General features: G+C 40.8%; 1 protein-coding gene across 2 annotated transcripts in view; it reads right to left on the reverse strand.

The window, feature by feature from the left end:
• Positions 1-20878, reverse strand: part of MAML2 (mastermind like transcriptional coactivator 2) — a 367004-nt gene that overhangs the window by 108866 nt on the left and 237260 nt on the right. For both annotated transcript variants that reach the window (XM_002822372.6, XM_054524965.1), the window contains exon 2: positions 7205-8815. In XM_002822372.6, coding sequence (XP_002822418.3) covers positions 7205-8815 — 1611 coding nt within the window. The remainder of the gene's footprint in view (positions 1-7204; positions 8816-20878) is intronic.

Genomic DNA, 20878 nt, shown 5'->3' on the forward strand with positions numbered 1-20878 from the left:
CAGTTAAATATCTGTCAGATTTTCCATTAACCCTCTTGCATTTCCATCTCCAGGTTCAAATCTATTTCTTAACCCTACACCCTTTCTTTCCCTAGTTGGAAACTTGGTATTCAACAGGCTAACTTACCCACTAATGCTTTAAATGCACATCTCTTACTGATGGATGTGACACACAGACAAAGACCTTGGAATGAGAATAATAGAAGCCATTCCCCTAACTGTAGAGTTGAACCGTATGTATTATGATCCCAAGGCTAACATGTTCTTCTTGTTATTGTGTTTATTTCTTTATTGAGGGAAAGAGGAGTTAATTGTTGCTTTACACAAATTCACTCCATTGTGCTCTGAGCTATTACATACTAGGATAACAAAAGAAAATAGAAAATAAAGTAGAATATCCAGCAAAAAGAGTTCTATTCTGTGAAAGGTTAAAATAACATGTTTAAAATGAAATTTGTTGACTTAGGGGAAATGCCCACATGATTTTTGCTCACTGCTTATATAGAATGGATTGTTAAGGATTGAGAAAATGTAATGTAATTACCCAATGGGAATTCACAAAGTAATAAGGACAGATACCTCCTTCAGATCAAAAGCTCAGCCAGGGAAGGAACCATGTTTTCCTGATCTTTGAGATTATATGGGTATGAAGGGGGTCACTTAATCTTTTAATCCCCAGTTCCTGGCACATTGTAGGTGCTCAATACATTTTCATCATATGAATGAATGAAGGCAAGAATTATGGTTTCATCCCATTGTGAAACTCTAACAGTGATCCTGAAAAGATTCTTAAATTCGAATGGATGATGTTAAAGAGAAAGAGAATGAATGAATTTTCTTTATTATGTAAAATACCTAACAAAACTCCAGAAATGTTTGCTTTAAAAATTAAACTACATTCTCACTTCCTTGTTTTTTTTCCCCATTTTAATCTGGGAACAGAGGTACCAAGAAGCCCAGCAGCAAATCAGCCTAGCAACAGAAACAAGAATATGCCTGCAATATGATGAAGATAGCTCAATTTGAAAACAATCTGATTATTTAATTTTTTAAAAACTCTGAAAATTTTATACTTCCATTACTGCACCACAATTTCTTATTTGATCTCAGGTGTAGCATCAGTAATCCAGAACTGTGCTTGGCAGATAGCAGGCACACAATAAATATGTTTTTAAACAAGTGAATAGAAGCTTAGCCAGAGCTAAGAATGGAGCAATATTCAGTAAGTTCACGGCTCCTGGTAGGCATATCAGGGAACTGAGAGATCTGTGGATTCAGATAAGGCAAGGTCAGTGTGAATTTGACTAAAGGTCCCTCCCTACATTGGAATTGACCTAAATTTTTCCCGAGGTGGTGATTTTGTCTGGGACTGTAGAAAACAGTCAAATTTCAAACATATATCACAAAGAAGGCCCTGACAGCACAACCCAAACCATCTCTACCTATTTCCTTAATTTAGGCAGCATAGTAATTATGAGCCCTGACTGTAAAATCAGGCCAATTACTAACCATAACCCTGAGCAAGTGATTTGATCTTTCCGAGCATCAGTGTCCTCAACTGTGAAAAATGGTTGATTATAGCTACCATCTGAATTATTCACATATGGCACAGAGTTAGTGCTAATGTTAAAACCAACCAACCAACAGAATAATGACAAAAGAACATAAAAGACACCAAGTTCCTCCTGCTAATTTTCCAGTTATGATTCTTCAATACTAATTATATCAACATATGTATCTGGAAATTCACTCTACATTCTGGTCAAGCACTAGTTTCATGGAGTATTAAAGACAAATTTTTCTTTCCTTTGTATCTTAAAAGATAAATGGTGAAATATCAAAAATAAAATGAAAATGTAAACATAATGCTCCTGGCCTCCCACAGACAACCCACAGTATGTCTATATCAACCTTGTTCCCTTTTGCCAAGACTCAGCCAAGGTGAGTTATAAAGAAATCATCAAATGGTGAAGAGTCATTTGCAGTGATCACCTAGCATCTCTTCAGTCTCTGTCCCATCTTCACTATAGATTTCATGTCATTATATTTACCCTTGACTGCAGGTAAGTCACCATTTTTTTAGCCTCCTTCTTGGTTCTGATACACTGACAAATTTTGTTTCTCAGCTTTTTTAGGACTTTGGCTTGGTTTTGCTTTGGCCCTCCAGGCTCCTGACTTCCTCTAACCTATTCTAGCCTATGAACCCAAACTCTGGCACTAGCCTAATTGGGTGACCCTTCAGCCAACCTCTAGGATCCAGCAAAGGAGTGGCTTGGATATCATATTATTGCAAAACACCAAATTCATGATTATTTTCCCATTGGAAAAGGCATTTCCAGCTGATACAAGATTTCTATTTCTTCTCTGGCCCTTTCATTGGACAATTATAAGGATTTAGAGGTATTGTCAGCATATGAGAGTTACATTGATTTCCCCACTGCCACCCAGGCCAATTTGGAAACAATTTTCTGTGTGTTCATCCTTAAGATTAGATATATACAATACCACCTTAAAGAAGTGGGGCAGAGAACATTAGGAGATGTGCCTGATTTACACCAAGGGTTGATATGGTGTAGAGAAGGATAAACTTGGCTAGGAAGAGAGAGTAGGGTGAGGTTATTAATATATGATTGAGGAACTTGGCTTTAAACTAAGGAGGCAATGTACAAATTTATGTTTCAGTCATAACAAACCATCCATTCACTGGCTGCCTTCCCTCTAAGAAGTTTTAGATATGGGAGAATTCTAAGCCAAATATAGAATCCACTTGAGTTGCATGGATCCAATGTTAGAAAAAAATTCACACTTTTAAGTGACTGATTATATAGCTCTGAAAAAGATCACTTTTTGGTTCAAGAGGTAAGCACTTTTGGCTTAAACCCTCATGAGCCCTGATCAGCCAATACCTCTTTCACAACTTAAGTAAGTATTCATTGACTTGAAGATAAATCAGAAATGCATGCATTGCATCCCCGTCTTGCCCTCTCCCATAATCCTCAAATCAGGAAGGGAAGAAAATTATAGCCAAGAGGTATCTCCATGTGCCAAGCTACAAATATTAGCAAGACAAGAGTCTGCTATAGACATTTTATAAAACACCAAATAGCATTTGTTCTCCCAGTCTCTGGAGAAGAGATTACTTAAAACCACCCCAAGCATGGAGCAATAAGGATTTATTAAACAATTTTATTACGCTGCGTCCATCTCTCAGGCATCATTTACCTATAGGAAAATAGAGGTAGGTACACAGTAAAAGAGAAGGGGCATAGGAATTGCCCACATTCAGTCTCTAGCTGCAAATGTGGATCTGTCTGGGTTCAGAGTTCTGACAGGTAAAGGGAAGGTCACCTTGCACATCTATGAGGTGAACTGCAAGCAACTGATCAACAAATTTAGTCTACCAATTTGCAGCAGAGAACCAAGATTTTCACCAGGCTAAAGAGCTTCAAGTAACAAATCCCACAGTAAATCGTCCTGTTTGACACAAAGTGAGTATGACAAGCAGAAAAAAAAATACATGACTAGTGTTTTCCTTTAAGATGTTTCAGTTGATAAATTTAAGAGTTGCTTAATTCCAAATCCCCCACCCTCCCCATGACTTTGGTCATCAGTAACTGTTCTGGAATGAGAATAGACATTTGTACTGTCTATTATAGATGGAAGAGTTAAAACTACTCTGAGTTGAGAATACATGCCAGCACACTGGATGAGACAACGAGAATCAGAAGAACCTTAGAAGTACGTATATCAAATACAAGTTGCTTCCCAAAATTAACATCTTGAGAAGGAGCTCACTTTCTTTAACTGCCTTCAGAGAAAGCTCACACACCACACTTGCAATGCAGCCTTGTAACATCATAGTTACCCCTTGGTTTTGACCCAAAGCAGCATTACCTGACTTGACTGTTTGCAAAAATTGCCCTGATAGGATGAATGTTACTGTGTTGGTAATAATCTACCAAATGTGCTATAAGCCCTAGAGACAATCCCCAGAGAAAATTCTATAGCTGTATTGAACAATAGCATCATTATCAGAATGTGTACACTTCCCTCCTAAATGTGAATGCTTTCCAAAGGGCAATACTACTTGACTACACAGCTGTAGTATACTTGCTTAAAACTAAGCCACACAATTTTGGGATCATATGTTATAGAATTATTGATCTGGAAGGGACAATGTGGTTCAGTCTATAAAGCTGGAATAAAGCTTTAAATGGGTGGCTACTCCGTGTAACGAAGAGAGGCCCTTAACTTGAAATGCTGCCATGTTTCCATCACTTTTTAAGGGCCTTTTGGAAGAGATGAAAATTACCTCTGTATCATATATGTCATATGCCTTAGGAGAATGTAAAAAATTATCTAAGGCATTGGAAGATGTTTGTTGATTTGGCCATCAGCACCCATTGATGTGCTTGGGTCCTAGAAACTTGGGTGGGGACTAAGAGGTCAGGAATATGGTTTATAGTTGCTGATATCAGCAGTATGTCTGGAAACAGACCAGAGGATGTTGGAGGTGGCAGGGAGGCTCCCAGAAAAGGACTGATAGGGCACCAAAGATATATATTTCCACGTGGCGGCTCATGCCTGTAATCTCAGCACTTTGGGAGGTCGAGGAGGGCGGATCACTAGCTCAGGAATTCTAGACCGGCATGGCCAACTTGGTGAAACCCCATCTCTACTAAAAATATAAAAATTAGCCAGGCGTGGTGATGCCCACCTGTAATCTGAGCTACTCAGGAGGCTGAGGCAGGAGAATCGCTTGAACCTGGGAAGTGGAAGTTACAGTGAGCCGAGATCAAGCTACTGCACTCCAGCCTGGGCGACAGAGCGAGACTCCATCTCAAAAAAAAAAAAAAAAAGATATACATTTCCTGTTGTAAATTGTTTATTTTGGTTAACTCCATAATGTTTACTCTCAGTAAGGCTAACAGTTGCACAGACGTGTGTGTGTGTGTGTGTGTGTGTGTGTGTGTGTGTATAAAATTTCTTTAGCAACTCTAAAGAATAGAGATTTAGGATATGTTTTCATCCCAAAGGACTTAATCTACTATGTAGATTATGTAAGTAGGGCTCAACATTAGAAGAATATTCTTTTTAAGAATTCCACAATGATCTAGGATTCCAGCAAATCCTACCTGTGAGCTGTAGATCCTAGTGGCTGAAACTATAGGCTTCAAAGTAGATCATCAGAATCCTGCAGCTGCTACTCATTATCTGTGTGAACTTGGGAAAGCTATTGAACCTCTCTGTGCCTCAATTCCCTTACCTGTAACATGGAAATAATGGCATTTCCCTCATACGGATGAAACGAGATGCCACAAGTAAGGGAGGCAGAAGCCATGCCGGTGATAAATGCTAACTCATTGCTATCTCATTATTTATAATTTCCATTTTTATGGTCAGAAGTCTGGGCCTAGAAAGGGTAAACTGTAGTACACTCAAGCTGCTAGATAGTGAAAAATTAGAGATAATTCTCTTTTATTTATTTCCCCAATACTGGCTATGTTAGAATTTGGGATTTACTCCAATGCCTCTCCTATATAATAGCAGTGCTTTTTTAAAAATAACATTTTGGTGATTTATGGCTCTTTCCATAATCATAATAGTAATCAACTTATTCTAGACTCTGGACTGAGAATTACCTCATTTTATTTTCAATACACTCCTAGGAGATTTTCTTTTCACTCCTATTGATAGGTGAGGAAATAGGCTTAGAGAAGTTCAGTGAGTCCCTTGAGGTGACACAGCTAAGACTGTCAGAGTAAGAATTTGAACCTACATTCATCCAAATCAAAGTGCCTACATATAGAATTAGAAAATAGTTCTACGACTTGTTTTTAAATGCTCCCAAAATTGCCTGGGTTAAAAAAGGAATTTTGTAAAAAAAAAAAATATGTGTGTGTATATATATACATATATATATATATATGTATATATATGTCTCTACTCCAAGTCCATTCTCCATAATCTATAATTTTTTAAAAACCCACTTCTTAAGTAGAAAAGGGCTGAAAGCTGTGCTTAGTGCATAACTTTTGAATCCTCGTTGAGTCTGGTGTTCTCTTGGCCAACATCTAGGGTAAAGGTTAGCTTGGACAGAGTTTGTGGTGTTTGTGGCATTCTTTTCTGGGCAATAGCCACGAAAACTACTCTAGGAATGTTATTGGAATTAGGATCTGCACCATCGCACTGTCCTGAGATAATTTTTTGACATACAATGTGCTATCTTTGTGCTTAGACAGATAACGTAGACCTGTCAAATTACATGCACAAAGCTATATTCAAAGTTCCTTCCTTCCTTCCAGAAAGAGTTTTTTCTTTCAGGTTCCCTGGGGATCAGGACTTACTCATCAATACGTGCTCTGGAGGCACAGAGCTATGTCTTCATATTGTTCATGTTTGGGGTGGAATAAACCTCTGTTTTATGTTACCCAAAGGACATAAGGTAACCAGAGATTTTTTTATCTGTAGTCGTGATAATTTCATCTTTTAACACTTAACTCAGACATTAGTTTTCCGGAAGCCTTCCCTGATTTCCCTTTGCCAAGTAAGATACCCAAACTCTGTGCTCTCATATCATTATTCTTTCTACCTAGTATTGAAATGGTAGTTTAAAAATCCTGTCTCCCTTTCCTTACTGTGCTTGCAGACAGGGATCATGTTTTATTTCAGGCTGATATTCGGTCCACATGCATCACAGGGAGTCATTGCAGGATCATTATGATGGGTTGGGCATTTAGATATTCCAGTCGGTTGGTGCAGGTGTAGATCAGTCATTTAATACTCAATCCCACCTCCAGCTTTATTCCAATAGTCAGCATAATAACAACATCTTGCACATGGTAGGTACTCAGCAAGTGCACGTTGACTTAATGACTAATTTACTGCTTGGATAAATGACCATCTGATTGACAGCTGGATATGTCACTAACGGCATACATTATAATGCTCTATTCTTAGTAAGCAAGAACCTTTGATCATTACAGATGACAATGGCACTAATGCTCTACGAGGAAGTACTAGCCCTTGCCTCTAGATGCCCTCAACGAACCAGGCTTTATGAGGTCTTCATATGACTCCATCAAGACCACTACTGTCTTTGGTCTTGATCTTGTCCCAACACAAACATAATGGTAAACCAAAGCATAAAGATCAAGCTAAATGGTCTCTGGGAACTCTATATTTGGAGTAGGAGAGCCCTTACCTGTCTCTGTTGTTGGGAGACTTGGTATCCCATTCCTGGGATGGGCTGATTCTGCATTTGCTGAAGTAGGAGCTTTTGCTGAAGTGGCAAAGGTGACCTTAGCAAAGGCTGGCTTGGTAGAGATTGGGCGGGCTGAGAAGATGGTTGTTGCTGCTGCTGCTGCTGCTGCTGCTGTTGCTGCTGTTGTTGCTGTTGTTGCTGCTGCTGCTGCTGCTGTTGTTGCTGCTGCTGCTGCTGTTGAGCTGAAATTGAACTCTGCTGCTGTTGCTGTTGCTGTTGTTGAGCTGAAATTGAACTCTGCTGTTGCTGTTGCTGTTGCTGCTGCTGCTGCTGCTGCTGCTGCTGTTGCTGCTGCTGCTGTTGGGTGTAGTGTAGCAGAGAAGGCTTGTTCTGGGAAGGCAAAACAGAAGGCATCTGCTGGTTCGCTTGATCTGAGTTAAAATGAAACAAAGGCTTGGTGTTGCCCTGACGGGGCTCCATGGCTGGGTGCGGGTTGTTAATAAAACTTCGACTGAGATCCTGAGGCTTTTGCTGCATGAGCACATCCAGGTGCCCACCCTGGGCTGAGGGGCCAGCCTTGTATATGTAGTTAGCCATTACTTTCGACTGGCTGCTGCCGCCAGCTACCCCAGACATGGGGGAGCTCTGTGGGCTGAATGTCTGCTGACCAAAAGAAGGGCTGGGGATTTTCTCCTGCCCAAATGGACCTGGTGATGGTCCAGCAGAAGACGGCAAGGCTGACCAGTTGGTAGGCTGGTGCTGTTGCTGGTGCTGCTGCATCCGGGCATGCTGCTGACGATTAGCAGCTATCTGTTTGAGCTGCTGGGCATGGGATACTTCCTGCCAGCTTGGCAAGGCCCGGCCTCCTCCTGAGCCTGTCTGAGGCTGAGCCTGGCTCTGAGGGACTGAAGGGATTGGAGACGAAGTGGAGAGGGCAGAGTTGGCCAGGGAGAATGCGGGGCCAGCTGATGGGGGCCTCAGCTGAGGAGAGCCTGAGGGGCCCTGAGTCAGGCCCGGTGAGTATTCACTTTTGATCACTATTTTCTCCATGGGTAAGGAGGGCCTAGGTGTGCTCCTCTGGCTTTGCTGACCCAAGTCAATGTTAAATGGGTCATCCTGCTTTATGGTGGCATTGATCATGTTCTCCAGTTCAAGGTCACTCATGGGAGGCACAGATATGTTGGTCAGTTCATTGAACAGTTCCTGCAGCTCAGGATCCATCAATTGTTCTCCAGGGTCATCTCCGTACCTATTAGGAAAAATATTCTCTTGGGTCATTTGGCCATCCATGTGCTTACTGCAAGACAGAGTCTCTCCTGGCTCCTTCTTTACCTCCTTTAAGCCCATGTTAAACAGGCCATTGCCAGGAGAATGTGTATGGGATGGCAGAGTGTTAGTCTTTCGCAGGGGTGCTTGGCTCATAGGCAAGGTCCCTGACATAATCTGACTTTGTCCATTGTTTATTTGGAGGCCACCTTGTCCTGCAGAGAGATTCTCCCCAACACGAATTCTTTTGATATCAAGAAATGAGTTGTCCACAAAGCCATTGGGTCGCTTGCTGTTGGCAGGAGATAGGTTAACTACCTGTTTTCTTTTCAAGGAACCCTGGAGCTGAAAGACAGAAGGGAATAAAAAGGAAAAATAAGAGATATTAATCCAATTATGCTTCTCATAAAAAGTGATATGATATTTAAATGTTTCTTCTATTTACACACAAGATTCAGTTTTTTTAAAAAAAGGCACAAAGAGCACAAATGAAGCACAATCTGGAATATAATAAAACTCTCAGCAGCACAAACAAAACAAAATAAAATATTTGTGGAGGAGCAGGTCAATTAGGTTAGAGATCAGTGGTTCCCATGAGCGGTTCATAGGTCAATGGATAAAGATTCCTTCAAATATCATAAGAAGTTATTCACAGTACCTAAGATTAAAGCATTGTTATTTTCTGGAGCAGGCCAAAATATTCCACATGCATGCACACACAACTCCTCACAGCTACAGATGATCAGAGTGTGCACAATTTTAAGCAAGATAGAAAACACTCACAAGTCTAAAGCTGGGAACAAATCTCTAGTTTCTTTTTTTTTCACAGACCCAACCCCTTCATCACTATTATCCTCTAAGTAAGTAATTAGAATAGTTCTCAGGTCTAAGGAGATATGCTATTATTGTTCATCTACTTTTCTTCCTATAATTCCACTGTTTTGCATCCAAGCCTGTGTAGCAACCTTATGTGGACACACAAAAGCCATGAGATGATCATTTCTCATATGAGATACTTTAAGCACTGATTTTCCTGCGAATTCATTTCTTCTGTTTCCTGTAACTAAATCTCGTTACCAAAACGAAAGTGTTAATTGTGTAGGCTCTGGAAGCAGACTAAACTGAGCTCAAGTGCCAATTCTGTCACTGGGTGCTATGTGACCTCGGCAACTTACCTGAGCCTCAATTTTCTCATCTAGAAAATGGGGACAATAGCACTTAACTCATAGGAAGGGATGAGATAATGCATATGAAAGTTTAGAAAGTGCCTGTTATAGTAACAACTCAATAAACAACAATTTGTAGAAAAAGTATGGCTTACTACATTCTGAAAGGGGAGCATGTCTAAACAGCAACATGTTTAAGTTTTTCATGAATGTTGAAGTACTTCATTCACAACCTAGCAATCAGATTATACTTTATGACTCTTAAAATTTACAGAGAAAGGCTTAAGGGCCATATAAGCACACTAATAAATCAAAAAGAAACATAAAGAATTAATCATTCGTTCTCATATCCTTGTTGATTTGTCTCTAAAGTGAGAGACCATATCTATCAAAGTGTGGCTTTCCCAGTGCTGCAGACCCACTGAAATTATTCAACATTTGCTCAGCATAACTGTAAAATACCTGAGGCAAAGAAAACATTTCCTAGATAGAAAATTCTATCATTTCTCCTTTCTTCTCTTCTCACTTATGGCTACTCTCTCACCTGCCTGAAGATTTCTAGGTAGACTAATCAAGAAAAGGAAATTAACATAACTGAGTATATATTACATACCAAACACTTGAATATGGTTACTTTATTTCCCTTAATCTGCACAACAATCCCATTAGAAAGGTATTATTACCCTTAATTTATAAATAAGGAGACCAATACTCAGAGAGACTAAGTAACTTGCCCAGGGTCACACAGCTAGCAAGTGGGTTTTAACTCAAGGTTTGTGTGGTTCTAAAACCTATGACATTTACACTCTAACATGCTCTAATTAGCTTGTTTAGGGCTAGGGTCAACCTAGTATAAAGGGGCCAGGGGCAGTAACTACAGAGACATCCTAGATTTCAGGTAAACTGATGAGGAATATGGGAATGGCCAGGATGCAGTGTAGAGCTGGGTGGGAAAAATCTGCTTTTTGTCATCTGGCTCATCAATACTTGTTTCAATCATCCCTTATCTGTAGTTTTGCTCACTCACAGGTGGTAAATAGTTATGGTGAATGTGTCATGTTGGTACAACAGATTATAACCTTATATCATTGCTGACTGGTAATCAGAGAAAGGAACCTGACCCAAGGCAGGGCGATTACTCCCTTCCATGGGAATTTTGGATTTGGAGAAAGTGAGACCAGGCTCTCTTTAGGTGGCTGTATCTACAAAACTTGTGAGCTGTTATTCCATTATGTTAACTAGAGCCATAGAGGAAGCAAATCTGTAGAAAGAGAGAAAAATGAAGCAGAGGAGAGACACGTTTTAATATCATTTGGGGGCTTATTTCCAATCCCAGGTCAGCTCTGCTTGTTTTCTCTGATACACTATGGAATCTCGAATTTCCCTATTGCTTAAGCTAATACAAATTGGGCATCTGTTAATTTCAACCAAGAGTTCTAACCAAGTTCCCTGAGACTTCACATTGAGTGATGAACAATTTGCAGCAAGGGGCTAGGCATGCTTTGTACCTGGGTGTGAAGCTTCCCCTCTCCCCACACCTCTGCTGTCTCTGCATGATTTGCTGACTCCTAATCTTGTCCACTCACTGGTGTAGACATCATCACAGAACATGGTCAGTTATCACCGCATCCATCAGAAACTCAAAGTTACCACTGTCTATCCTCATGGGGTCAGGAAGAACACAGACCAGAGAGAGTCAGCCATGTTGCTTCTGATTTATTTCAGCATAAATTGCATTTTGAAGGTTCTTTCACAACTAGGAAAGAACAAACAAAGGAGTACATTCTTTTTCCAAATTTGGGTTATCACCTTTGATTTATTTTCCACTGCTTTGAAAAAACCTGTTCAGCCAGATTCTCTCACTGCTCTGGCCACTCCCTGGGCAGTGCAGTATGCGCTCTGGGAAACAGCACTCACACCTTCTTTAGGCTTTGAGGAGTGTAGACACAGTAATAGAATTAGTGATAATTTTATAATAATGAGTCATTTATTGAAGGTCTGCGTGTGAGATATTGTACTAAGCACTTTATGTAGATAATCTTATTTAACTCTCACAACTCTCAGAATCTTCACAACTCTATAAAGTTCATATTATTTCTTCCCCTCCCCCATTTTGCAGATGAGAAAACAGGTTTAGAGGTTGAGTATCTTTTCAAAGGACAGACAGAGTAAGCAATGAAGTCAGGAATCAAACCATGCATTCCCACTGCACAGCCTGTGCTCTGTAGTAAGTGACACCCTAGGCCCTGACAGAGGTAAATCGTACCTACACCTGTGTCTTCAGGAAGCCAGGGATCTCGTCCTGATTCTTCCATTAACTTGCTTTGTTACTTTAGGGAAAATACTCTACTTTTCTGGGTCATAGTTTTCTTCTCCTTTATAAATGGGATTATCTCTGAGATCATTATCCTGCCCAAAGCCAGAAAATAACAAGCACTAAAGGAGGGAAGTTTACGTTCCTGACACTATGTGTGGTGGTGTAAGGTCACCACCAAGCACAGCTGGAGGGATTACTTAAGATGGGGGACAGAAGAAGTCATGTGTGATTCCATTAGGATAAACGACACCCATCAAAACTTCACTGGGCATGATACTTTACCAAGAGAATTTTGGGGATAGGCTGTGCCCTGCCTTCTAGAAGTTTCTAATCTAATTATATCACCGAGGCCCACTGAATGCCTACATGCAGTAGGCACCAAGCTACTGGCACCAGCACCATACAATCTAAATGATTCTCAAGGATCACTTTTTGCTTTGAAATATCTCCTTTGCTGGACTAAAATTCTTCCATTAGATACATGGGCTTGAATTATGGTATAGAGTCTCTCAAGATGCAAATACTCCAGAAGCAATAGAGGAGGAAGGAATACAGTCAATAATACCTCAAGGAGAAATAGTTTATGAGAAAATTCAATGCCAACTTACCAGAATGAGAATAAAGCCCTAAGGGAACAAGACCTAATCAGGGGAATGGTGGGGAATAAAGGCAAGGGTTTAAATAGAGAAGGATGGGGGCAGGACTATGGGAGTTGGGAGCTTCACACTGTGGAACTTTTGGGTGGCTGGGAGAAAAGAGAAGGGGGAAAGGAGAAGTATTAGGGTAGTAATGTCCTGAGGGGCTGCAGGGCCTGAATCTTCCAGAAAACAGTTAATGATACTGGAAAGGTAAAGGGAAGGATCTCCAAAACAAATTTTTCACCCAAGGGCTGACCTACCCATTAGGCATGGGACACACAGTGCCCAGGGCTCACAACAGTTATAGAACAGAAGGAAAAAAATAAGATTTTAGGTTAAAGAACGGTTTCAACATATATTAATTTATCTTTTTGCCAACACGGTCATAAAATATAAATTTTTAATATTTTTTAAGGAATAAGGGGCTTCAAAGGCAAGAGTACCTATGTTCTATGAAAGCCTCTCACCTCTTAACTATTGTGCACTGAATGCTTATTCTAGACAGGCACTCTGTGGCATAAGTTCTTGTTTAATCTCATGGCTCTCTGAGGCTTGTGTTCTTATATACCCATTTCATAAGTGAAAAAATTGAGGTTCCTGACATTAAGCTTACACAGTAAAGATATGGAGGCAGGATGCCAGCCCAGACATGTCTGGTTCCAAAGTCCTAATTCTGAACCACTAGCCACACTGCTCTCTTCCCTTTCAGCCTCTACCTTGCCAAATGCTGACAGTGTGCTGGACACAGAGAGCCCAGACAGCCAAGACAAAAGGCCAATAGAATGAAGATGCCTTGTGAGCACAGGGCAGGTGTAAGGGCATTCGGGACACAGGGGGTTGGATGGCAAGGAGAGAATGATGACATCACTGGTGGGACGTTGATGGTGAAAGTTCAGGCCATCACTCCCGAGGCTCCAATATAGGAGAGGAAAGAGATAAAAGGTCATTCGGTCAGTCAAAAAGATTTACTAAGCACCAGAGAGAGTTCTGAACCATATCCTATCAAATCATCCCTGGCATGAGGGAAAATATGCAGATGATTAAGCCAGCAGCAGGATGTAAAGGCTTCCAATCAGCACTACACTCAATCTTTGCACTTTTTCACTACCTAGGTGGGTAAGAAGCATTTTTTATTTTGCATGATAAATCTGTGCCCCACAATTATGTTTAATTCATGAGACTGTGCATTTAATATCACCCTTTCACTGGCCATCCGAGGAAGGGGCTTGTTTTGGAGAATGATTTTCAACAAGGCGAGTCCAGTCTGGTTTGCAGATGACACAGAAATCACTGTACTTTCTTTTGCTGAGATCCAGCAAACTGTTTCTTTTCACTCCCGTCCTTGTTCTCATTCTTCCATTTGGACACCTAGATGCTATTTGAGGCCTGCGGTCTCTGCTGGGGAAAGGCATAGGCCTGTCCGGGGCAGGGTCCAGACACAGTAGCCTGCCTGCACCAACAGCTGGGGTTGAAGGTATGAGAACGCCTAGAAACAAGGAAAATCCAGCACAGCAGAACTGGGGCTGGGGTCCTCAGTAAACTGCTTCTTTTTAAGCAGCTATGCTTCACTTTTCCAAAAGACTTGAAACATAAACTTTCTGGAGGGATTTGAAAATGCCATTATTGCACAATCCTCTGGTTTCTGTTTCTTCCCCTGCCACCTATCCCTTTCCACAAAATAAATGCATTCTTTGTCTCCGGTGCTGCCCTAGAAACAGGGAATGTGCCACACAAAGGTAACAATTCAGTCCATAGGTCACTTTTTTTCACCCCAAGTAGACTTTTGTCTTTCTCAACCAGGCATAAACACAAGAACCAAATCTGCCACTGCCTACATACTCAAGGGAATATCTTGGTTCCATCATCTGTAAACTTCCCTCGGGCTATTTTACTCATGGCTGACTAGAGATAGGATTGGGGATAGATAACATTAGAAAGAGACCAATCCGAAAGCTAATACATGACTCTTGATTTGATTCTTGAAGTAAAAATGTTCAGGATCCAGGAATAGTATATTCTAGCTTCTCAAGTACTTGGAAGTGAGAGTAATTCCTTCCTGCCTTACCAGTCCTAGCACAAAATAGGATTGTCAGGCTTTTACTGAAAACAGAAAGAACCTTCACTTCTTATTTGGCCCTATCAAGTTCTGAGCTTCCCTGTATTACTAGATATTATTTTATGGCCACACAGTAATTAGGTTTGCCCAACCAGATTTTAAGCTCTTTGAGGGTGGGCATTCATTGCCTTATACTTCTCCAAGTTTCTTTCAGTACCTACAACAATGCTGGGTATATTCTAGGTGTTTTAATAATTATTCATTGACCTCAGTGCCTGGGAAATGGAATCCTTCTAACTATTGAGCGGGAGCAGTAGAACAATGCTAAAAAGGACGTTGTGGGTTGTAGGGAATATTTTCATACCAAATTCACAAGCAAATTAATGGTTCCACCAGAATTTTGCTTGAGTGATTATTTACCTTTTGTTTTTACTTTTTTAAAGACATTTTTATACATTTTTTTAGTAGAGATGCAGTATTGCCATGTTGCCCAGGCTGGTCTTGAACTCCTGGGCTCTAGCAATCCTCGTGCTTCAGCCTCCCAAAGGTTATAGAGATTACAAGCATGAGCCACAATACTTGCCCATCGATTATTTTCCTTTAAACTCTGAAGTCACGAGAATGTGAAGCCCTGAGAACTGGAACTGTGAAGAAAATGTTTTGTCACTCATGTGAACCAGAAGTGAAGGGGTGTGTGAAGCTTTGTGATGGACACAAAGTGTTGTTGAGCCTCCTGACGGGACTACAAAGCTGGGATGCAAGTTGAAGCCCCATCTGGACTCCATGCCCTTCCTGGGTGAAAGCACTGGAGCAGACATGGAGCCAAGGCATGCTTCCTTATGAATTTCAGTAACTCGTACTTTCACTCCTTCAAGAAAACAAGTGAGGTTTTTTTGTTTGTTTGTTGTTTTATGTTTTAGGGTTTTTTGTTGTTATTGTTGTTGCTGTTTTTCTTTCTTTCTTTCTTTTTTTTTTTTTTCTTAAGATGGAGTCTCACTCTCTCGCCCAGGCTGGAGTGCAGTGGCACGATCTTGGCTCACTGCAACCTCCGCCTCCCAGGTTCATGTGATTCTCCTGCCTCAGCCTCCCGAGTAGCTGGGATTACAGGTGTGCACCACCACATCTGGCTGATTTTTGTATTTTTAGTAGAGACAGGGTTTCACCATGTTGGTCAGGCTGGTCTTGAACTCCCGACCTCAAGTGATCTGCCCGCATCGGCCTCCCAAAGTGCTGGGATTACAGGCGTGAGCCACCGCACCTGGCCTTTTTGTTGTTGTTTTTAGTATAAGGGTCAGAGGAGGCATATTAGATCTTTCTAGAAAATTTGTTCCATAACTTTGTTCCATAAGGTTTGGACCCTGAGAAATGTGACTATTTTAGTCAAAATAGCTTTTTTTTTTTTTTCTTTTTCTTTTTCTGAAACAGGATCTGGTTCTGTCATCCAGGCTGGAGTGTAGTGGCACAATCTTGGCTCACTGCAGCCTCAACCTCCCAGGCTTAAGTGATCCTTTCCCCTCAGCCACCGGAGTAGCTGGGACTACAGGAAAGTGACAACACACTTGGATAATTTTAAATTTTTTTGTAGAGATGGAGTCTCACTATGTTGCCCAGGGTAGTCTGGAACTCCTGGACTCAAGGTGTCCTCCTGCCTTGATCTCCCAAAGTGCTGGGATTACAGCTGTAAGCCACTGTGCCTAGTCCAAAATAGCTACTCTTTATGAAGCCCAAGATAAAGCTTTATATAGAAGCAGGAGCAATGCAAATTCAGGTTCTATACAGAGAAAAGAAGCCAACATACTGCCATTCTGAAGGTACTCAATACCAAGCTCTCCTGTATTCAAAATTTATCTGATGCCTTCCCCACCTCCCCTTTCTTAGATTTAATGGTTGGCTTGTGGAAGAGTAACTCAACGACTTAGAATTTGCCTCGGAAACACTCATCATCACAGGGCCGAAAAAAGGCATTTCATGATAGCATTTTGTCAGCGTGGACACTTCCATCACTTCCCTGTGGAGAATGTTCCAAGTTTATCTTTAACCAACAAAATAGTCATTGAGGAGAAGGGGAAGGGAACCAGTATAACACTACCTCGGAGAGGCAGACATCTTCTCTTATCAAGATAAATGGGAAGCTGTGGGATCTAGAAAGAGCACAAGACTCAACTGCCAATAAACCTGGGTTCCAAATGCTTCTCTGTTCCTACTTACTGTACAAGTCTAAACTAGTCACTTACCTTACCTGTATGATATGGACAATAATACCCCATGTCTCAGGGTTTTAGTGGGGATTAGCAACACGCATGTAAAGCACCAGCATTATTCCAAGCTCAAAGCAGAGCTCCATCACCGGCAGCTCTTTTTCAGTAAGAGAGATGAACTTGAACCTTAGGCTGGTCTGACACTTCCCACTGTCATCCTGACTATCCTATGGACAAGGCATGTGCTAGAAAAAGCGAAAATGAAGGTAACAAAACCAGATTTTTTTCTCCTCATCTGTAACACTGAATTTGTTTACCCATTCATTCAACAGATACTTATTTAGCACCAGCTGTATATTCTATAAGGGTGCCTACATCATAGGTTAATGCAAGAACCATGTAGCTAAAGCTCAAAAAGAGCCCAGAACATTGCTCTTAAAACACTTGTTTTCAGCCAGGCGTGGTGGCTCACGCCTGTAATCCCAGCACTTTGAGAGGTCGAGGCAGATGGATCACGAGGTCAGGAGATCGAGACCATCCTAGCTAACACGGTGAAACACCGTCTCTACTAAAGATACAAAAAATTAGCCGGGCGTGGTGGTGGGTGCCTGTAGTCCCAGCTACTTGGGAGGCTGAGGCAGGAGAATGGCGTGAACCTGGGAGGCGGAGCTTGCAGTGAGCCAAGATCGCGCCACTGCACTCAGTCTGGGCGACAGAGAGAGACTCTGTCTCAAAACAAAAACAACAACAACAACAACAACAACAACAAAAACCCACTGTTTTCAACTAACATTAGAATTAACAAAAAGAAACAAACAAAAAGGAATTTACCAGTCTGTCTGGAAACATAGTGAAAAATAGTAATACAGTATGATCATTGTTCTGGAGACTTGCGCATGGCCTTATTGTTGTAGATGGGAGAGACTCTGCCTGAGAAAGCTAGAAAAGGAATCCCACTCCCTTATAATGAAGTACCCCTCAAATATTTAAATGAATATCATGTTTCATATTATGATATTCTGCTAGTGGCAGTGTAAACAAAACTTGTTGTCCAACAACAGGGGGATGTTTATATTAAATTAAAAAGTTCAAAGTAGAGTTATTTTCCCATGTAGTCTACTACATTAAACAATATCATTCCAGATCCATTCAGTGATAACCAATAGGATGACCCTGCCGACTATATCCTTAGTCATCCTGACTAGTTACTGCAATTGTTATAAAGCAAGGATCTGAGGGGCCATTCGGAGATGGACCCTTTGTGTTTAACAGAGAAGTGCACATAATATTCTGTAAAAGCCTGAAAAATCCAGCGCTTTGTGCATGAAATACTTTAACCATGACTCACTTTTTGCCCAAAATATATCAAAGCAAGTCCAAAGTAAATGCTATGTCTAAAATGTTTGCAATTCTCATGAAATCTCTAAATGCCCTCCTCAGCAGAATGCACAATGCATTAAGTATCATTAATCAAGTGGCTTCTCTCTCTCCTTTTGCTTGGAGGGCCCAGTCTGGAAAGCTTTCTCTAAAGGGCATACCTCAAGGTCCGTCCTACTTTCCCTCATATTTTTTCTCCCTGCTTTAATGATTTTAGCACTTTCTGTCTTATATTGTTCTTGGTAATTGATTCAGGTCTGTAAGTTTTTCACTTCAGTATGATTATAGAAGCCAACAGAAGAGACAGTATCTTGTGCTTCTCATCCACTCCCACATGCCCCTCCAAACTCTATTCCAGGAAGGTGCTCAATGCCTGCCTGACAATGTGACTTATCAGTCATCTAGTGGCCTGGGAACATCAGATGAGTCAGTTTATGGAGCATCTATGTTTCTCTGCCATTGGCCATGAACCATGCCCCCTTTATAAGCTATATAGCTGATTCTTAGCAACTCTTTGTCTAACTGCAGAGGGACCAGTTTAAATATCAGCAAATCCATATGGCAGGGAGAGTGCCCTAACAGTGTTCGAGGGTTGTTTATTCATTATTTTCGGGTTTGTACTTGGCTACCAAAAAGGTCCCTTCTTTTTTGGGAAATAATATGAAACACAGCCATCCCTAACCTCATGGCAGCATTTCTCCCTTCATCTTCAGTGGTTTACCCAACATCAACGGGTGTGAAAGGCCCCTATCCTGTCCTTCCCTGTCTCTTTCTCTCAGGTCACATTCTTCATTCTTCTTCAGGCTCCTTCTGCTTTAAGCGCGGTAAGCAATCGAGTATTCTCCATCTACATTCGGTGACTCTGACCCCACATCTTGCCTCTCTCTGCCCCACTGTGTTCTCTGGATAGCAACAAAAGGGATCTCCTTCTCAACCCAAACTCCAGCTACACTACTTTTTTGTTTGTTTGTTTTTAATTCTAAGAACACAAAAGATCATTTCCATTTCAGATGCAGGCCTTTTGCTTATACTGTTTCCTCTCACCGGATATGCTCTGCCTTCATGTAACTCTTCCTTCTCTTATCATAGTTAGCTCCTTCTTTTCCTTAAGCCTCGACTGAATGTGACTCTCACAGAGATATTCCATGGCCATTCCATCTAAAGTACATTTTCATGCTTGTTTTCCATCTCCTGTTTCCTTTACAGTACCTACTATAATTTCCAAATATTTTTATTAATTAGCTTCCAATTTTTAAGTCTGTCTCCACATGTTATAAAATAAGCCCTAGAAAGGGAAGCCTTAGTCACGTTTGTCTTGTTGACCACTGTATCTCATTCTTAATATAATCCAAATAAATATAAAATAAAAAAGATTATTTAAAGCAAATAAAAATGTGTAGAAGAAAACACGTCGAGATGCTGAAGTACTTTCTGGTGGTGGCATGATGATAAATTTTTCTCTTCTACTTTGCTCATATGTCTGTGCTAATTTTTTTACATTGAACATATATTAATTAAATAATTAAGACTGAAATGAACATTTATTGAATACATCTGCCCTTGTTAACTCCCCTTCCCTGAGAATCTGACCCCACTTTTCCTAGCAGAGGGAGCCTGAAGTGGAACATTTCATTTGTCCCAGCAGACTGGATCAAGTTGACTCAAGCTGACCCTTTCAAATGATCTTCTAGTAATCCAGAATTGAAACAAGGTCTCTTTAACAGTATCTGTAGGCATTTGAATTAAGAGATATGGAAGGCCGCCTATATTGTAGTCATTCTCAGCCATGCACAGCAACAGACAGGGAAAGCAAGTCTAAAGAGATAAGAGAATAAAACTCACACACAAGGAGAAGCTAGAATGAGATTGAAAGGAGAAGGAGAGAGGAAAAAGTGAAGAGGGAGAGGGGCAGTGAAAGGGGGAGGGAGAAAAAATATCCTGAAAACTTTCCAATTCCTAATTCCAGAACTTTGTGAGACTCAAGTATATCTGCTACAGTAGAAACAACCCATAACCTTCCAATAAATCTCCCCCTCTCCCAATTTTCTTTTTTGCTTGAGATACTTCAAGAGGGCTTTTATTAGCTGCAGCAAATAATTCCCAACTAAAGCAAAGAATAAAACCAATAATCACACTCAATAAAGTTTTCATAAGATAAATTCATATTTTTCTTGATTAATTAAAGTTGAAATGCTGGAAAGAGGCCAAATGGACAAATTTATTTTGGTTTCTCTTTTAACTTTCCACATGTGGTCATTAATCCCACTCTTCCACATCCTTTATGAAAGAAGAGCATTATGAATGAAGACTGAGAGGTGCTGTTCCATGACAGCAGAATTCCAACAGCATGTCTATTGTTGCCACATCTCTCTCCATGGCATTCCCAGGGGAGGCCTGGAGATTACATCTCCACCAATTCTCCCCTCAATGCACAAAAGCATTCTGAAAGTAAAACTTCAATCTGAATCATGTTTGGACAACCCAGGACGGCAATGTGTTAACTGGTTTGGATACAATCACCTGGAGACACAGGTAGGATGATCAGACATTTTAAGAGGTCCCTGCAATTTCAGGCTCATCTTTAACTCCATTACAAAGGAATGTTAAGCAGCATTTAGAAGGTAGTTTGGCAAAGTACCTGAAAGCACCAAACAGC

The sequence above is a fragment of the Pongo abelii genome, chromosome 9, assembly GCF_028885655.2.
Source record: "Pongo abelii isolate AG06213 chromosome 9, NHGRI_mPonAbe1-v2.0_pri, whole genome shotgun sequence".
NCBI classification, from domain to species: domain Eukaryota; kingdom Metazoa; phylum Chordata; class Mammalia; order Primates; family Hominidae; genus Pongo; species Pongo abelii.